This window comes from Dermacentor variabilis, chromosome 2, assembly GCF_050947875.1.
Source record: "Dermacentor variabilis isolate Ectoservices chromosome 2, ASM5094787v1, whole genome shotgun sequence".
NCBI lineage: Eukaryota > Metazoa > Arthropoda > Arachnida > Ixodida > Ixodidae > Dermacentor > Dermacentor variabilis.
The window spans coordinates 182,156,533-182,176,697 of NC_134569.1; the positions used below are offsets into that span (position 1 = coordinate 182,156,533).

At 45.9% G+C, this 20,165-nt stretch overlaps 1 protein-coding gene and 1 non-coding gene across 3 annotated transcripts in view; one reads left to right on the top strand and one right to left on the bottom strand.

Annotated features, from left to right (window-relative positions):
- Nucleotides 1–6,986: 6,986 nt before the first annotated feature.
- LOC142572989 (phospholipid-transporting ATPase ABCA3-like) overlaps nucleotides 6,987–20,165 on the bottom strand; it is a 124,898-nt gene continuing 111,719 nt past the window's right edge. For both annotated transcript variants that reach the window (XM_075682475.1, XM_075682474.1), the window contains exons 23-24: nucleotides 14,690–14,912; nucleotides 6,987–7,400 (exon numbers count right to left, since the gene is read on the bottom strand). In XM_075682475.1, coding sequence (XP_075538590.1) covers nucleotides 7,152–7,400; nucleotides 14,690–14,912 — 472 coding nt within the window. In that variant the 3' untranslated portion in view covers nucleotides 6,987–7,151. The remainder of the gene's footprint in view (nucleotides 7,401–14,689; nucleotides 14,913–20,165) is intronic.
- Nucleotides 8,606–8,678, top strand: TRNAS-CGA (transfer RNA serine (anticodon CGA)). The gene has a single exon. It is a non-coding gene; the product is annotated as a tRNA-Ser (tRNA).

Consider the following 20,165-nt stretch of genomic DNA (forward strand, 5'->3'; position numbering starts at 1 on the left):
ACTGCATTTACATTAACTTGCTTCTGACGAGTCGGGAGGACGGCACACAGCGTTGAGCCGAGACATGAACGTGTTGGAACTGGGCTTCCTGTTCCCACTGCTGTCTGCAACAGCTCTATTTCATCGGTCTTATTGCTATGATGAGGTCGCACTGCACAGTGCATTGTCTTGACCTTGTCCTGATACTATATCTGCTGCAGCCGCATAAATTACGACATCCCAGTGTTCCCGCACAAGTCTCGGTGCTGGTGGGCCGAACCCATCTGCATTTACATGTACGCTTTAATCGGGTCGGGCTAACTCAGCCCGACTCGATGCTTGGTCAGTCTGACCGGCTAGCGTTTACATGAACTTGACAAGCATGTAAACGCCCTCTAAGACGAGAAAAACATGGTGCCAAGTGGCCTAGGTCGAGAGTATTGTGCAGCAGCAAGCATAACTGTTGCTTAGTTGTGCTTGGACTTTTATTTAATTCAATAAAAACATTCCAAATGCACGCTACTTTACTTTTAATGCGAGCAATAAATAAATTATCACTTTTACAACAAAAAGTATGGGCACAAGAGTACTTCCTTCCGCCGCTGAAGGAAATCGCCAATCTCTCTTGACCAAACGCTCCTTTATACTCCCTTAACGGAAGGGCGACCGTGTGACACCCCAGTGCATCTTCGAGATAAAGACAGTGGAGTTAAAAGGAGTTTGCGGGTGCCCGTGTGACTGGGGTATTACATAAACTTGCATATGAGCAAAACGTGAACAAGGTGAATGCAGGAGCCAACGTTTCGACAAGTGGTCTTGCATATGTCATATATGATACACCATGCATTTAAGGGTATATTTTATGACTACGCAGAAAAACATTTGAGTTGTGGAGAACATGCAAAATATGTCACAACCATGTCCTTTTTACATAAGTTGTGCCATTGCTGTATCATGACATAGTTTTGGTAGTGCGAAATTTGGGGAGCTGGCACACAGTAGACATCACAGTGCCTGGTGGCGCTACATTCATTTGCTACATTGATTCATTGCATCACTGTCAGTAAGATTGCCATTGTGACAGTGGACAGAATGCAATTGAAACCTATTTCTATGCACCAACTGTGGGGGTACTATGGATTAGGTGGCCATGCTGCCTCTGTGACTTCATGATGAATGCAGTAGTTCTACACATCGACGGCTGATGTGTGGTGGTGCTCTGTAGACTTAAACATTGTCCTCTGCTTCTTCCTGTTGCTTGCTTTCTTATCGACAATGTCTTTAGTCGTAGTGTAAGAGTCTAAAATGTGCATCAAAAGAGACGATAGCTGTGCAAACACTGCATTGATTACACTGTCTAATAAATAATTTCGTTCTGTTAGCAAACTGGCTAGGTGCACGTGGTGAGTAATGCTGGGCACGAGGTCTGATTGTATCCTTTCCAGTCTTTGTGTGATCTTAAATTTCCTTTCCAAGTAAAATCCGTTAAAGGCAAGTGTTCGTTCTGTTCTGTTCCCATCCTCTGCTTTCTTAAAAGCACTGACAATATTCAGTCACAGGCCAGCATTCAGAACCAACCTCCAGAAGTAATATTCCCCAGTTATGTTACTGACGGAACATCTGCACCCATTTTTCTGTGTATTTGATGCCTAAGAATGCATGCACTGTCATGATTTCAGAATGCAGCTTGTGGCGCTTGTGGTGATAGAGTGCGCCAGCTGGAGATGGAAAATGAGGCCCTAAGAGCAGAACTGCAAAGCCTAAAGAGGCTTCAGGAAGGACACGGCTATGTGACTGGTAAGCACCTTATGGCAGCAGCCATATACTTAATCATTCTTCAGTTTATTTATGATGCCCTTATAGCACATAAAGTACACGCAGGTCAACACTACGTGTTGGTATTGTTCCCCAAAGGACTTTTAGTGCACGAAACATTAGTCTTTCTGAGCACTGCAACCCTTCCTTGCAGGATTCGTAACATTGTTGAAGGCTCACTGCAACAAAGCCTTTAACTGTGTAAAAAGCCTTTCATGAAATGTTGGCATAAAGGAGCCTCTGTGCAAAATTTTACCTTTGAAATTTCAGCAGAACTAGCAGAAATATTTGGAAGAGGAAACGGTGCATAAGACAAGGACAATCGCTGTGCCGTTCCCCTTTCATTGTCCTTGCTTTATGCACAGTGTCGCCTTCGAAATGCAATGCCAACTAGCCCAACGTCGATCCCTCATATAGAAAAATACCTGTTTTTGATACTGAAGCTGAAAAAAAATGCCAGCATTATTGCTCGGTAGCAGTTGCACATCACATAATGCACGGCTCCTCAATGTAACCTTCGAGATCGCAATGCTGCACCTTTGCAACCGCTCATTGTTGCACCTGTGCAACAATGAGTGCTCTCGCTTTCGTAGACATGAGTCCTCTCACTGTAGTAGATGCTTGGAACACCCACATGTCCTGATTAGTATGTGGTTCTCCAGGCATGGCAACGTGAGGCCAGCTTGAGCCACAATAGCTTAGAACTGCAGACCGTGGCAAGACTATCAGATACATGTATCATCTACTAGGTGCTGTTTAATGGCTGCTAAAAAAATTATACAATTAACAGCTCTGCTGCTTTGCCAAGGTTGGTTCAGTGGTATATACAACTCATCTATAGCAAATTTAGCAATTGTGAAATTTTATTTAAACCCGCCGTGGTTGCTTAGCGGCTATGGTGTTGGGCTGCTGAGCACGAGGTCGCGGGATTGAATCCCGGCCATGGCGGCCGCATTTCAATGGGAGCGAAATGCGAGAATACCTGTCTACTTAGATTTAGGTGCACGTTAAATATCCCCAGGTGGTCGAAATTTCCGGAGTCCTCCACTATGGCGTGCCTCATAATCAGAAAGTGGTTTTGGTGCCTAAAATCCCATGATTAAATTTTTAACATTGCAACATTGTGACACTCGCTGCAGCTCATTCGGTTGTTCGCTATGCTGCTACATTGGCCCTCACAACGAATAGTAGCGAGGTGATCGAGCAAGCTGGAGTAAGTGTCAGAATATCGTAATGTCCTGTTCCCACCTGACCACATACTACGTCATGACTTCCCAAAAGAGTATACTCCTTGGAAATGTAACCCAAACTGACTATAGAAAAGCTATTATAATAAATTACTCCGAGGCATATCGGTATCTTTTTCTGGGGTTTAGAGATCTAGAACCTTAAGTTACCGAAAAAAAATTGCTATGTCAAAGCCCTTCAAGCACGTATGTAGGCGAGGTACATGGTATATGTAAGACGGATTCTCTCTTCTGATTGAGAGTTTCTTGTCTGGCTTATTGCAGTGATGCAACAAGGTTTTGTATTTGACCAGATTTTAAATAATTGTAATATGTAATGAGCTTTTGCTTTTTTAAAAATTCCTTGCTTTGAAATGTGCACACAGGGCTGGAATTTATGCGTGAACTGCCATAGGAAGGGGAACTTTAGTTCTAAGACTTCAATTTAAGACTAATGGCAGCACGCAAGCTAGGCTTGTGAAGCACCAAGACATCAAAATGGTTCTTCATGGCGACTCGGAAGTGATATAGAGGGATTGCCTTGGCATTTACCACCAGTGCATTCGGAAAATCATGCCACCACGCAGTATTGGAAAGCTGAGAACTCCAGATAGACAGGCCGGTCAATAGGATATACCTGAACAGCATGCTTGCGCAATTATCTGTAAACATAATGCTGGCGATCAGGACAGCAGGATAATTAACAAAAAGTTTTGATAGAAATCTGGAAACCTGTAATTTTACCGTACAAGCATAGCCTGTTACGTAAAAGAAAAGGAACGTGCAAGACAGTTAATAAGATCGAAAAGGTGGAAAGCCAAGATGCTTGGGAAACAAAACACATGTGCAAGTTTCCAGAATGTGCCAGCAGCGTTGTTTGTGGGATTTCCCTGTCATGCAGCAAGGTATGCGTAGGAGAGGTCGGGATTTTCTGTGTTAGTATAAAGAAAAAGGAACTGTGAGCATGAAAAGACTGCTCTGATCCACTAATGCGAAACCATCAAATTTAGAGCACACATTCACGTAAGGCACAGGTCAATGTTATGACTTGATGTAGTACTTGTCCCTCTTATTGACCATTTAGGCAGTGATCAGTTTGCATAATGTACCTTTTGCAACATGAGGGAACGTGCACTCTGTTTCATACTTAGCAGGCAACCCTGTGGAAGCTATGCAAGTTGTGCAGCCATCAAGTCTCACTCTGCATTTTTCATGGTGCAGTTTTGTATTTGCAACTTTTTGCAGAATGACTTTTACGTATTACATGCATAACTTGTGGACACAAAATTGCCCCAAATCATGCATCAATGACTGATGCACCAGAAGAACAGAAGTGTCACAAAGTTCATTATTATGTATGACATATAGTGCTGCATAAGGAATTAGTATTTCGTGCTCTTTCACTGAAATGGTTGAAATACACATACACTTTTGTTCACTGGTTGTATTGCTTACTCATTATGCAGAAGCTGGCAAGATGGCCAAGCGACTGAAAAAGATGCTGCAGAAAGCCGAAAGCAAGCCGGAGGAACTGGTGATTGCTTGCACAAAGGTACGCTTCTTTGCTGCCAGCTGTTCCCTTTTTTTTGGCAGTATAGTGCATTTGAAGTGATGCCTTAAGCAATGCAAGGTTAAATCAGTGTTTCCCAAATTGCTGGCCCCTGGAATCACTTGAGATAGTGAAAGGGGTCTGTCTGGATCACTTAACGATGTGCAGTTGATCATTTGCAATTTGTGACTATGACTAAAGCTGATGCCTGGCCGGCATGATGGCCGTTGGCAAGCCGTTGCAGGAAGGTTGCTGAAACTATGTGCCATTTAGTAGTCGTTAACAATGATCATGTTGATGTCACACCTACTGACAGCCGCCCGTGTATCTGTGGGCAACGAGCCGTCAATTACGAAGTCCACTTGTGAACAATTTATATTTGTCTTTCCGTCTTTTTCTTTCTTACTCGCACCTGCACTGCAGTCAGTCTCTGCAAGTAACTGTCAAAGACATGCCTCTACAATGCAAACCATGTGACGATGCTGCCAGACACTTGTTTTTCTTCTGCTGTCATTTATGGCTAGTATATTTGGTGATACATTGTTCACCTTTATGCCCTGTGGGATCAGGTGAGATTCTAAAGTGTCTCTTAATTTTCTGTGTCCAGGGGGACATTGGCGGTGGCAAGCTGGTTGATGAGACAATCGTCAACCAGTTGTGCCGAGCCTGTGACAGCGGCAGTGGCCCTGGCAAATTTGCCAGGGCACTATTGCGCCACGTTTTCCCAGAAGAAGAGCTGCGGGGCAAGTCCCTCTTTGGAGGGAAAAGCTGCCTTCGGGGGGAGACGAGACAAAAGGAGGCCCTCGATCCCACACGTGTGGAGGCTGTGATAGGTGCGTACACTAGTGGATTACAGTGATTTTGCTTAAAGTAACTAAAAACATGCATGTAAGTTGCCATAGCAAGAAAGCCTATTGTGGTTATACCCACTGTGCCATTAGCAACTAGCTGAAGTATAGTAAGTGTTCCTAGTAATTTGCGTGGAATGACAAATACTTCACTTGTATTATTAACCTTGTGGCTGCAATGTTATGCACAATTTTTAGAGGCCTGATAAAACAAATGATTGGTTGAGCTATGGATTGATCTTAGCTGGCCAGATAGCACACGTACAGTCCTAGGTCTGCTTCTGGTTCTCATGGCACAGTTTAAACCATGTTCAGCTGTGTTTGCTATGTGTTACCTATTCCATAGCGTTTTTTTTTCTATATTAAGAAAAGCCTGCAAAATTTTTCATTACTTTTTGGCCTCACGTAGTGCTTATTGCTATCACAAAGTGGCAAACATAGATGACTCATGTTGCATGCAAGGCTGACTCTAGCAGTACCTTAGTGACTGCACAGAGAAGAGCCCCATCAGATTCGTGTGAAAGACACATTCAGAATGGAGGTGATTTAGTTCGTTCACAGCATGTCTGACCAGCACTACTGTGATGTGTCAGCAGCAGGCTGCACCTACTTTAAACATGTTGCATGCTTTTTCCTAAACTAATTAAAGAGTTTGACAGAAAGTATTCGGTTGCAGATGCAATGTTTTCATGTTATTTTCAAGCCTTGCATTGCCATAGTGACCATCAGTTAGCTTAACAGGTAATGCTAATTGTAATAAATATTTAACCAAGGAGAACACAAATATTTCAGGTTTTTTTCAGAGGGATAATTCGCACATAAAGATATTTTATAGTTTAATCTCCATAGAAGCTGATTTAGTTAAATACTTTGTCTAACAACTTGGACAAAGCTCTTGCCACATTTACCATGACTCATTATACTGTTATAGCTCCATATACAGAACAACCTGGATTAAACCCGAAAGCTTCAAGTAGACATTCATTGCTTAGTCTTCTGGCTTAAGTAAGCATCCTTTGCTGATTAGTTTGCTAAAGCTGCACATTGTTTATTTTATTAATTTCTTTTTCAGGATACACCTGCACAAAATTTCCGGGGGCGAGTGTTCCATACCTGAAGAATAGTCTCTCTTCTCTCCTCTCCAGAGAAATAAAATGAGAATGCCTTATTTCTTAATATTGCACTTGATGAGCATTACCTGACAACATGAAGTCATTACACTGAGAACTAAATGCAATGTAAATCCCATGATAAACAATGCTATGGAAATCCCATGGAAATCCCACAAAAAGACAACGCCATGGAAATCCCATGGAAATCCTACAAAAAGACAACGCCATGTAAATCCCATGGAAATCCCATGAAAAAACAACGCCATGAAAATCCCATGGAAATCCCATGGATTCACGGTGGCCACTTTTCCATGATTGTGCAACAAATCCTGCATAAGATATCCACGGAACTTCAACAATTTTTCTGTTGTACGCACCATGAAATATCGATGGAAAACCAATAGATTTCCAACAACATTTTTTGTAAGGGGCTTACAAGAAAAATTTCCACTTTCCCGTTCTCTTCGAGGTGAACTAATAGCAATGAAATGACAACGCCAGCCTTAGTACGCTGTTTAGCATCAGCAGTAAACGAAGCGTAATAACCAATGAGGTCACACAAACGTCACTGATGGCGCACGCCCCTCAGCTATAGCAGGTTGGCGTTTAATTATCGTGCGCGCTACATCGGGACCGGTACGGTAGCGATCCCCGGCGGCGCGTCCTTTTCGTAGTAGCGAATCTGGTTGTCGCCGAAGTCCACCATCTTTCTCTCGCGCGCGAAGCCGATGAACACTTCCCCGAGCGAGGTGTCGTTGACCAGGAAGTCCTCGAACTTGATTTCTTCCTGGAGCTTGTGCAGCTTGGAGACCACCTCGCTCCAGATAAGCGGGTAGTCCACGTTCGGCTTGAGCCGGTAGCGCATCTGGTCCTGTGCAGGCAATACGATCATAGGGGGGTTCGCATGCAATCTGTTTATAAGAACAAAATCAGATTAGTACAATACGTCACATCGTTCTGAAAATTTTTGTTGCGATATAAGTATATGGACGCTCCAGGCGCATTGTTGCCGTCGCCGTTGCTGTGATATTCAGTATAAAATCCAAGGGCGATAATACCGTCGCCGCGCGGCGTATGCTGCATGTGCGAATGAAAGCACATGAGGGAAGTCGACGATGGCGGCTCAATTTGGCGCGCGCGAAGAAGAAAGCGGAGAATATACGCGCCGTCTTCCGTCGCACGAAAGGCCGTGGGGGGATGTGTGGGAGGGAGAGAGGGAGGGAAGGCGGCGTTGTGCTCCGGCAGCGATTGCATATTTCGCGACCGGGCGCAAGGGGAACTGACGATCGCGGCTCAATTTCAGGCGCCATGGGCGCCGACTACGGAGTGGTTCCGAAGCCCAAGCCCCCTACGGAGTTTTCCAGAGGAACAGGCACATTACCCCCCCCCCCCCCCACCCCCGACTGGCAATGCTGAAGCCTGGGGCGCTATAACGTAAAACTATTCCAAACTTTTCTATTCCAATTCTGCTATCAGCCCTCCACGATTGGTCAAAAACTTTTTTCGACCACCCCACTTCACCTGCCTGTCACGCGACGTCACGAAAACCGCGATACCTCCCCACCTGATATGATGTGTACACACTGATTATGCATGATTTGACAGAAAAAGAAAAACAGTTATTTCTGATTCGACTCCTTTTCGCCATTAGCCCTCGGCTACAGGTAAAAAGTTTTCGGGCTGCACCCACTTCACCTGCCTGTCACGCGACGTCACAAAATCGCAAGAACTCACCGCGTCAAAGTGACGTGTACGCGATAAACGAGAAGAAAGGGGGTTAACCGAGGGGCCCGATTTTTATTAATACTAATAAAAATCGGGCCCCTCGGTTAACCCCCTTTCTTCTCGTTTATTACATAACGAGGGTCTCGAATCCGGCAACATTGATGCCTTCAGGTAGCATATGTGGGTTTATTGACCAGTTGCCTTCACCCAAAAAGATCACGTTCTCGTGACGCCTTCGGCAACAAGGACGTTCCACGTCCGCCGCCAAGGTCTGTGAGTGGTGACGCTGGCTAACACTCCCAGGGTTTACTAGTACACATAAATACCCAAGAAAGTGGATGGGGAAACAGCGCCGCGGTAGCTCAATTGGTAGAGCATCGCACGCGAAATGCGAAGGTTGTGGGTTCGGTTCCCACCTGCGGCAAGTTGTTTTTTCATCCACTTTAATTTCCATTTATTTATTGTTTCTTCATTCCATTTATTAAGCAGAAGTAATTTCCCCTATGTTGTCCTTGGTGTCAGTGTTTGTTGGCTTCCCATGATGTGTACGCGATAAAGATGCATTAATATGCCGAACAAAACTGAATTTTCTTCGGAATAGCAGCAGGCTGCCCCGTTCCGAAAGGAATAGAAGATGGCTACTCGCACCTGCCGGAGAGGATGGGTGTACTTGCGTATAATAAAACTTCTTGCGTGGCCGTGTAACGTTTTCGAGAACTTTCGGCACGTTTACCCCGTCATTCTGCCAATTCTTTGGTGCGGGTCTGTTTTAGCGTCATTCTTGAGTTTCCGTTGCATGCCGCCGCGATTTTCGACCAGCCACCGCAAGCTAAGTAAGGGAAAGCCGACCAATCGTAGACGCCGGCACCACCCTCTTCATCCGGTTATCGACTTTCAGTGCAGCGGCTCGGCCCCATCGAATCCCTCTCCACTTGAACGTTCTCCTCGCCTCTTGTCAGCCAATTAGATACGACAAGCCGCTCAGTGTAGGCAATGTTATTCGTTTTTCAAGCAAACAAAAGTGACCTCCTATGAACGAGGAGAGTCTTTTATTGGTCTGTTAAGACAACCCTACGGGTAACCGCCCGGTGCTTGCGTTGGTAGTTACGCAAATTTGACGTCAGAAGATTGGAATAGAAACATATTGGAATAGTTTTACGTTATAGGGCCCCTGATCTACTAATTCAGTCGCGGTGGCTCAATTGGTAGAGAATCGCACGCGTAATGCGAAGACGTGGGATCGTTCCCCACCTGCGGCAAGTTGTTTTTAATCCACTTTCATTTCGATTAATGTAACATTTGTTTAATTCATTTAGTAGGCACAAGTAATTTCCGCCATGTTGCCCTTTGTGTCAATATTTGTTGGCTTCTTATGATATGCTATATATATATATATATATATATATATATATATATATATATATATATATATATATGGGGTTCGGAAAACTGGTTTAACAAGTAAACAACGGACGAATTGCCTTCCTCGGCGTCCTTGTTCGACGTTCTTCCGGCTGCCGGCGCTCTACAACCGCGTTTATGAAGCTCACACATTCGGGCAAGTACCTCAGCTTTGCCTCTGTGCATCCCATAGGCCGCAAGCGCTCCGTGGCGGCCTCTTTGTTCAAGCGTGCATTCCGTCTTCGTTCATACGAATCTAAAAAAAAGTAAACCATAATCTCGCACTTAACGGCTGCCCTCGCCAACTACTACGTCAGCAGGAGCGCCACTCCACAGAGCCTCCAGGAGCCAAATCCATTCATAGTATGGGAAACTGCACCTATTCCATATGCTCCCAGCATAAGCGAGACGATTGCAATAATTTTTAGGAATTATGACACACAAGTCGCACACTTGCGCGCGTACAAATCAAGAAGCCAACTTGTCCGCGTGAAAGACTCGTTGTAACGTGAACGCCACCCTGGAGTAATGTATAAGGTACCAGTAAAGTTTCGTTCGTTCTCTGTCCTCGCTTCACCGTTGGAACTTGAAGCTTCTCGGACGGTGATCGGCAGTTGTTGATCAAACGCAGGCAGGAAGCGATGAGATCCAACGGTGAAGCGAGGACAGAGAACGAACGAAACTTTACTGGCGCAGCACGACAGGATCGGCAAGCCCCACAACGAGCAACGAGCAGCGAGCCAGGCGCAAGGCATCAGAGGGCCACCAGCGAATTCCGCAAGGGTTGCAATTCATCTGGACAAGGACGTCAGGCGGCGCCCCCAGCAGCAACGGGTGAGCGGGATTCCTTGCGTTTTGTCTAGGTTGGCATGGCTGTTGTTCACTGAGGTTAATGGTGTTCACGCGCAGAACAGCAAATGCGATTGAGGCTAACGTAAACATTGATACTGCATCTGAACAAACAGAGGGCCAGAGACGGCAGGAGCTGCAACGCGTCGGAGAGACCGAGTCTGAGACGTCGGATACTGAAATGGATAGTGAGGCGCAAGGCGCTGCGCAGGCTCCGAGCACGACGGATCCAGAAGCCATGGCGGTGAGACGCCTGGAGCTGGAGCTCGAAAAGGTGCGCCTACAGCTAGAGTGCGAGCGCATTGCTCTACGGAGAGTGGAGCTTGAGCAGTCGGGCAGGCCGCCTTCGGCGTCGGAAGGAAGCGATCGGCACGGTGCCATCACGAATGGAATAGCACAATGTGCTAAAGTGCTTAAGGCATACCGGTTGCCGTGTGACGCTGACGTTCCGATATGGTTTGATGAGGTCGAAAAGTTGTTTGCATCTTTTCAAGTACCAGCACAGAGCCGTGTACATTTGATCATGCCTGCGCTGGCCGAGCGGGTTCGTTATCTGTTGCGTGGCCTCAATGACGAGGAATGTACAGATTATGAGACTGTGAAGAAGGCGGTATTAGATGAACTTAAGCTCACGCCAGCTAAATACTTGGAGAGGTTTGAAAAGGCATCTAAACGAAAGGAGGAAACTTGGGCTCAGTTCGCGTCCCGCGCTAGAACTTATTTGGCATATTACCTTCAATCTCGCAATGCAAACACCAAAGAAGCTATGACGGAGCTTATGGTCGCTGACCGTATGAAAGCCAGTCTAAGCTCAGAAGCCCTTGAATATGTTCTTTTGCGGGAGGGCGAAGATTGGTTTAAGCCAGTGGAGGTGGCGAAAGTGCTCGAGACTTTCGAGCAAGCTAAAGGGAAAGGACGAGCAACTAAGCCAGCCGCAACAGCCTCACTGCTGCAGCACGCAAAACTAGCTAGCCCGCAGAGGACAAATTTAAAATGCCACGTGTGTCATGAACAGGGTCACCTAGCCAGAGACTGCCCAAAAGCTTCAGATAAAGAACCGCAGGGGAAGACGCCGACTGTGCAAAAACAAAGGGTACAGAAGGTTGTTGTTGTAAGTGAAGAACCTCCACCAGAGCAAGAAAGGGTGCTAAGCGCTAGAGTACAAGTCGTAGCTCAAAATGCTAGTTCAGGGAGGTCAAATCTGGACCTTATCCCTATCATATGCGGGGATATAGCAACGGAAGCTGTGTTGGACACAGGTAGTGAGATAACGGTCGTCCGTAAAAGTATGTTGCCGGTTGTTTTACAGGAGCCATCACGAACAGTAAAACTCGAGTCGGCATTCGGAAACACCATTCGAGCTAACCTAGCTACGCTGCCCGTAGGCATGCATCGCCCGGGGGCTGTGATACAACCGCAGAGGATCGATCTGGTGTGCGCGGTTACAGACGAACTTGCAAACGGGGTTGACTGCCTGCTGTCAAAGGGAGATTGGGAACTACTACAGGCGCAGGAAAAAGAGGAGTTTGGAGGAGAAAATATTCCGCGGGTAGCCAATTCCGTTGGGGTCCGATCAGTTGAAATGGTCGATAACACTGACCCAGACTGCGGTCTAAGTTGCGAAGAAACGACAGATGAAATCCCTAAATTGCAAGGGAATAGTTTGATACAAGATATCAATGGGGTGCCCAGTCAGCGGGAGGAATTTCGAGCTGCTCAGATAGCCGATGAAAGCCTGAAAAAGGCCTCGATCGTATGATGCGAGAAATGGAAAAGCTAGCATGTTCGAGTCAGACGGACTTTTGTACCATTGGGATTCCTTAGCGGGAGTCAAAGTGAGACAACTGGTCCTACCAGAAGAAAGACGCAATGAGGCAGTGCCGCTCCGATCCCTGACAGCGAGGGCCACATGCGAGGCTTTACTGGAAATTTTCAGTCGTACTGGAGTGCCGGGAACGATCTGTTCAGACCAAGGTACTAACTTTAAATCTCAACTGACACAGTTAATGTTAGAAAAACTGGGCTGTTCACCCAGGTTCTCCACTGCCGAACACCCTGAGGGCAACGGAGTGGTTGAGAGATGGAACAGAGTCCTCAAAAATATGTTGTATCATGTAATGGAACGGGACCGAAGAAAGTGGGACAAGCTGATCCCATTTGTTCTGTGGGCGTATCACGAAGTGCCGCATGATACCACCGGGGTGGCGCCGTTCAGTCCATTGTATGGTAGAAACCCAAATGGGTCCCTATCAATGTTGCAGCAAACTTGGACGGGTGAAACTGCGGTGCCCTCAACTCTGAGAGAGAACTACGCCGATGCGGGGAGCCCGCTTACAGCTTTGACAAGGCGAGGGGTTCCTAATTCAATTCCATGGTTGGAAGATGCGCAGTGCGCGTTCGAAAGTCAAAAGTTAACTCTCTGTCTGGCTGTCGCCATGAACACTCCTGAGCCTCATCAGCCGTACCGGCTATTCACTGATGCGTCGGCGACGGTGGCTGGTGCCTGTTTAGCTCAAATGTCAGCGGACGGAAAAGAAAAGCCGATCGCTTTTCCTAGCCATCGCTTTAACCCGACACAGGCGCGCTGGTCGACTATAGAGAGAGAAGCCTTTGCTATTATTTGGGCACTCAAGAAATTTGACTACTGGCTTTTCGGAGCAGTGGTGAATGTTGTCTCTGATCATAACCCATTGTCATATTTGACAACCAGCACCCCGCAGGGGGACAAGTTAGCAAGATGGGCGCTTTCACTACAGCGCTACAATGTAACGGTGCGTCACCGCAAAGGAACATGTAACGCCAATGTTGATGCATTATCAAGGCTCTCGAATCGTTCATGGGAGCCAATCGAGTAAAGAGCAGAAAAGAAAGGATAGACAAAAACAGCCATGCCAGCTGGGACAGGCGTGAATGTTCCCGTTCACCCGAAGGACGTGTGCGTGGGACAGTTCAGCCTTGATGGAATTTTCTGTGGTTGTTGTCGTCCATGTGTGCGAGGGTTATAAGACTGTGGACATACTATGTATATACCCTGTATATGTCACTTTTCTGCTGTTGTACAGTGCAGCGCGTTGGAAAGTGTTCCTGTCGCCTATTCACCACTTTCTCACGTTTTGCCTCTATACGCTGTTTTCCTATCAGGTCTAAATACCAAAATGACGCAGGCTTACAATTTACTTTTCTTTTTCAGCTGACGTCGTGTGGTGGAGCTTTGTACGAGAACTACTGCTGCTACTTGGTGCCAAGACATTGGATGAACGTAAAAAAAGAAGAAAGCCCGGAGCGAGCATTTATATAGAGCAAAATAATTCCTCATTTCTCAAGGCGTTTTGAGTCTATAAAACTGTACGTTACACAGAGGACAGATTCGATGGAGGCCTGCAAACGTCGCTTGCAATTATATTTATTTTGGCAAATAATAATAAAAAAACATTCCGCACCAAGATAGTCCGCCGTTGAGCAGTAGAAACAAAACAAATGCCCTGCCGATCAGCGCAGCCGGCGTAAGGCGTACCAGCTAGCGTTCAAAACGTGCGCGCCCAAAACTGAAACAGGAAGTGTGGTTCAGGTTTCTACATCATCTGTTTGGTTCGTTACAGTCAATTCGGACGCTGAGCTCTATGGTTGTGTCCGCTCTTGTTGAATGTCTTTCTCCATATTGAAACACTGAAACGGAGAGCTGTCGCCCAACCTCTGAGGCCCGTGGAAGAGTCGCATTTGGACACGATAGGACACGTGTACAGTCAGCAGTAGGCCCACATTTGGCACGTGTACAATACGCCCTCAAATGAAGAGGGTGGATTTTGCGGCAAGAAAGTAGCAGCTTCGTCTAAAATCTCTGGCTTCCTGTCTTAGAATACCCAGATTTTGTATTTTCTACAAGTTTTCTCGCTGCTCGGCAATGCTGGTGTTCTCACTCACGTGCATCGCCTATCTCGCACTATCCATCCAAATCTTGTCGCATCACCACGGACCCACGTTTTTTTTTTTGCGCACTGCTCGCGTAGCAACGACCTTTACACCCATATCACGCTCACCTGCAAGCACGCCTGCTTCAAATCTGGTCGTGAATACGCGAACGCTTACCTGCCCCCTCTGCTGGCATTCTTTGAAACTCATTGGCCTCCTAATGAACTCAAACGAGGCAACTTTAAACAAGTTGTTAAAAGAGGTCCACACGCTCACCTCTCGCTTCTCGGCGATGACCGAGTTTGGGAACTCCCGCTTGATGCCCCGGTTGATCTCCTTGATGGAGCCTTCCTGCGTGCTCTGGGCCACGGTCAGCTTCACTATGATGGTGCATCCCTGGGTGGCCGACTGCTTCAGGGCCACCGTGTCGCCCACGCGCGTGAAGTCGCCGCCCGACAGGATGCCGACGCGGGTGCACAGCTGGTCGCACTCGCGCATGCTGCGACCAATGCGGGGACGAGGTCAAACCATGAGATATGCTTTTGCGTAATAAAGAAACCGGACAGTAAGCGCACGACAGGGGAAACGTGCGATAGAAAGAGAAAAAAAGTCAGAGTTTCGCTCAGAAGGCGAAGCATCGATTGCGAGAGCAAATTACCAGACTTCCATACGAAGTAAGGATAGTAGTTTCATCGGCCGTACCAACTTGCGAAGATTCGCTTGCTAACTAAATTAACAAGCATGGTGTCAGCGCGCACAGCAAATATTATGCATCACACTCGATGACCGCGGACACTCGCCGTCAGCACGCTGGCGTTAGGAAGCGCGGCAGCAGCAGCGAGCGAAGTGACCTTCGTGCTGTCTATCGCTTCAACGCACAGCACGCACAGAGCTACGCGCCGTCGACGCACCTAGACCCTGCCCCCAACGCAGATCGCTCTCAAGATACGACCGCGCGCAGCCGCCACATTCGCAGTGGCAGCCGGAATAGAACGCCGCCCTCCCTCCCTTCCTCTGTGCCTCCTGTGCGACGGAAGACGGCGCGCTTCCTCCCCGCTTTCCTTCCTTTCGTGCGGGCGAGATCGAGCCGAGCGCGAGCGAGATCGGCTCGCCTTGCACGCTTTCACTCGCCCATAAAGCGCAGCGCTAGCGGCGACGGTGCTATCGCCCTTGGATTGCATAGGAACATCACGGCGACACCAACGGCAGAAATGGGCTTGGAGTGTCCATATATTTGCTATCGCCACAAAATGGCAGGTGTAACTTGGAGAGATTCGAAGACGAGAATGTGGATTGTAAAGCAGAGGTGGTAGAAAATACGATTCGTATAAATCGTATTCCAGCTGAGGTAAGGAAATGGAGTTTCGCACGTTATTAAATAAGCTGTGTTCCGAGGGAAGGAAACTAGTACAAACAAGGACAACGTAGAATTACATGAAGTGAATAAATCAGGAAGTTTGCATGCATCCATGGGCTGAGTTCGGTAGGCTCAGGGGAGGGGCGACGGGGTTTCTAACGTGCAATGAAATGAACATGATGTTCACGATTACGATTGTGTTAAAATTCCGGCCGCGCCGCTCTCCCTGTTCTTTCAAAGACGAGTTCGCATGCTTCCGTACGCCCGAAGGGGGAAGTCAACCTTGTTTCTTCATTCATCGTAACAAGAGAACGGCTGCGCCTGTTTGTAAGATTGCGGGGCTGTTGAAACCACTCTGTGTGAACATGAGAGGAGACGAATCAAAGACACAGAAATAGAAAAAAAAACGACGATGCGTATGCGATGACATTTGCGATGACAAGGGCATGGCACTTGGCTGACAACCATGATGCCTAAAGCGCCGTTACTGCTATTGCAGATGCTGCGTGGTTTCTCGTCGGAATGTCGGAGAGGGACGACGGTTGCCTCTTCTTCGTCGTCGATGCGCAAGAAATGCAAGCTTGGAGTGCGCATTTTCCGGACTTGCTGCCACGGGTCTGACGTCACAAGCGATTAGTCTACAAAAGGAACAACGCGAGAACATCGGCTTCAGAGGGCATGGAACTTGGCTGACAAGCATGATGCCTAAAACGCCGTTACTGCTATTGCAGGTTAGTTACTGCTCTACGTATCGTAGTGATAATAGATGCTTGTTAGTCCTGCCATGCCCTTGTAGATGTTGTGTTATTATGGTGGATTGCTGGTCAATACTGCTGTTGCTGCTAATGGCCGGGGATGTTGAGGAAAATCCAGGCCCAAAAAATGCTAAAATCTTGCAGGAAATTCTTGGAAATCACAATGCGCTGGATCGCAAGATAGATGATATCAGGAAAGAAATTGCAGAAGTGAATGCTAAAACTGATAAGATGCAAAGTGTGCTAGCCATGTTCGACGAAATGAAAAATAGAATAGATAAATTGGAGACCACCGTACAAAAACAATCTGAAAAATTAATCGATTATGAAAATGGTTGCAGGCGAAATAATCTTATGGTGTTTTGTCTTACTAATGCACGAACGAGTCTGCACAAGTGTTAAAAAAGCGCCTTGTAAATGATATTTTTTCTAAAGTTCTTGGCATAGAAATCACTACAGTGGAAAGAATTCACCCGATTGGTAAAGTAAATCCTGATAGACCAAGGCCTGTGACCTTGAAATTTTATGACTACAAGGAAAATGATACCGTCCTCAAAATCTGCGCAAAGCTAAAGGGAACTTCAATCAGGATAAGCAATGACTATGCGAAGGAAACAGTGCAGATACGAAAGAAGTTATAGGAAAGTGCTGCCTTGGACAGAGACGCAGGCGCCAAGGTAGTTCTTGTGCACGATAAACTTCGGATAAACGATCAGTTATACACATGGGATGACGTCAGAGACAAGCGCTACTTGCATTCGGGCAAACGTAATACTGATCAAATGAAGCGAAGTGAGCGCGTTGCACCAACTAAGTCAAATGGATCTGATAGCTCATGCAGCTCATTTGAGACACACAAAAAAATATAGCTAAGATTGCTCTCGTTTAATGCGCGCAGTATTGTGAATAAGACTACGTATCTTGAGTATTTATTGCTTTTGCATGATCCTCACATTACTATAACTGAAACATGGTTCCATGAAAATGTACCGAATGATTGCACTGTTCCTCCCAGTTACAACACATTCAGAAAAGACAGAGACTCACGTGGAGGTGGGATGTGTATAATAGTTAAAGTTCTCTGAATGCTTCGTTGATTGATTGTGAAGTACCAGAAGCTCTCTGGTGTAAAATACCTCGTGAAAGTACTCTTTTCCTTATGGGAGTTGTATATCCGCCACCCTCAAGCTCTCCTGAATTTCTCGAAAACCTGAACAAGTTTTTATATTCTCACGTAAATCGGAACACTAGGTTAGTAACGACTGGATATTTTAACTTACCACATATAAACAGGAAAAATATTTCGTATAGTGGTGTAAAATCAGTAAGCGCTGAAAACATGCTAGACATTAGGTTTATGTACAATTTGAAACAGATCGGGCTTGAAGATACCAGAATTACACCGACGTCAAGGTCCATACTAGACTTGGTGTTCCTATCAAATAGATTAAATGATTACGATGTGACGGCAGAAGATGGTATATCGGGTCACAGGATGATCTGTCTCGATGTGCCTAGCCGAGCAACTAGGCAAATGAAGAGCTATGTGCCAGTAAAAATTAAGGACTATGCTAGGGCTGATGACACTTCGATTCTTGATTTTTTGGTGATTCAATTTGATACTTTCAAGAGTACCACGGGTCCAAAAATAGTAGAAGAATTATGGCAGGAATTCAAATGTATTATAAGTCATTGCATAGACAAATGTGTTCCATCACGGGTTAAAAAAGCAAAGCAGACAAGTCCTTGGATCACCCGAGATATAATTCATATGAAAAGAAAAATTAAGAGATGGCGTAAAAAGAGCAAGTCGCCAGTGGTCTTGGCCAATATAAAAATTGAACTTAAACGTACTTTGGCTAAATCTAAACAAACATTCTGTGAAAAAACCCTCAGTGATTTCCTTAGGTCCTCACTCCAAAAATTTTGGCGATATTTCAGTGATAGGAAAGAAATTATTGACGGAATTCATGTTGGAAGCGACATTATAAGAGAAAAGGATGAAATGGCAAACAATCTCAACAATTTTTTTCAATCTGTATTTAACGTCCCAGAAACTACTGTGGGTTTAGAAGAAGCCTTACCTATTCCCCCTACTGTTCCAATGGAACCACTTGAAATCACCAGCAAGGAGTATTTCAGCAACTACTCAAACTAGATACGAAAAACTCGAGCGGACCCGATGACATACCTGCAGTATTCTTCAAACGATACGAAGAACGGATGTGACATTATCTAAATGTCATCTTTCGAAAATCTTATACAACTCACTCACTGCCGCAAGACTGGCGCACCGCATTCATGATACCTGTCTTTAAAGGAGGTAATCGAAGACAGGCAACAAATTACCGTCCAGTGTCACTTACTTCAGTTACTTGCAAAGTCTTCGAACATATAATAGCAAAACACGTACTCAGGTTTCTAGATCAGAACAATTTACTATATCCTTATCAACATGGCTTTAGGACCATGTAATCAACTATTACGCAGTTGATAGAAACAATTCATGACTTTGCACGTGCAGTAGATATAAGACAACAGGTTCATGTGGTTTGCGCGAATTTTGCGAAAGCTTTTGATAAAGTACCTCATGTCCAAATAATCTTCAAATTACGTAATGCAGGAATAAATGAATGTATAATAAGATGGATTGAAGCATATTTAACAAACTGTACGCAGGTAGTTAAACTGCATGGTTATGTATCAGATTCATTAGCTGTACTCTCAGGAGTGCCCCAAGGCTCAGTATTGGGACGACTATTGCTTCTCCTTTATATCAATGACATCAGTAGCGTGGCAGAAGAGGTTAAGTATGGACAGCTGGGCTAGTTGGTTATGATTAGCATTACGAAACATCGTTCCAGAGCACAACTGAACAAGGACGAGAAGAGAAAGACAACACGAACGCCGGACTTCAACTGAATTTTATTCATGAAAAACAGGGCTTTATGTCCACAGGGGGAGGGAGTGGGGGGCTGCTAGTGCGCAGGACCACTCAAAAATATTTCCTTGGTCTAGGCAACAGTCATCAGAGGTGTCAAACCAAAATAAGAAACAAAGAAAGAACTTTTCCCTCTCTTTTTTCCTACACTCAGTGCAATCTTGCTCATCTCCCGCCCTACCTAGCTGATTCGATACACCCGTTTGCCCTGAGATAATCAAGTTCTTTTTTCCCGAGTACAACAGAAGGAGCACTGACACAGTAATCGTTTTCATTGGAGATACAAAACGCTTCAAAAATTTCCCGGTTTTTCTGATTGCTATATTTGCGCAACACACGTGTTCGTTCGAAAAACGCCTTGCATGCTGGCTTGTGCGAGCAACGGCGAATGTGGTCGGCTAAATGACCAGCGCCACTTAGTGAAGTAGCATTCCTGCGATGCTCTAGCAAGCGTTCATTCAGACAGCGCCCGGTTTGGCCAATATAGCATTTCCCACAGGCGAGGGGAATACTATACACAACACCGACGTCACATTCAACGAGGGTTTTGGTGTGCTTTATTTTGCAGGCTGGCTTCTTCTGGGATTCGTTTACTAGGCGACACATTCGTCCCAACTTTTCCGGTGCGGAAAACACAACACGCACCCCGCACCTGTCGCCAACCTTCTTGAGGCGGTGAGAAACCTGGTGCCAATAGGG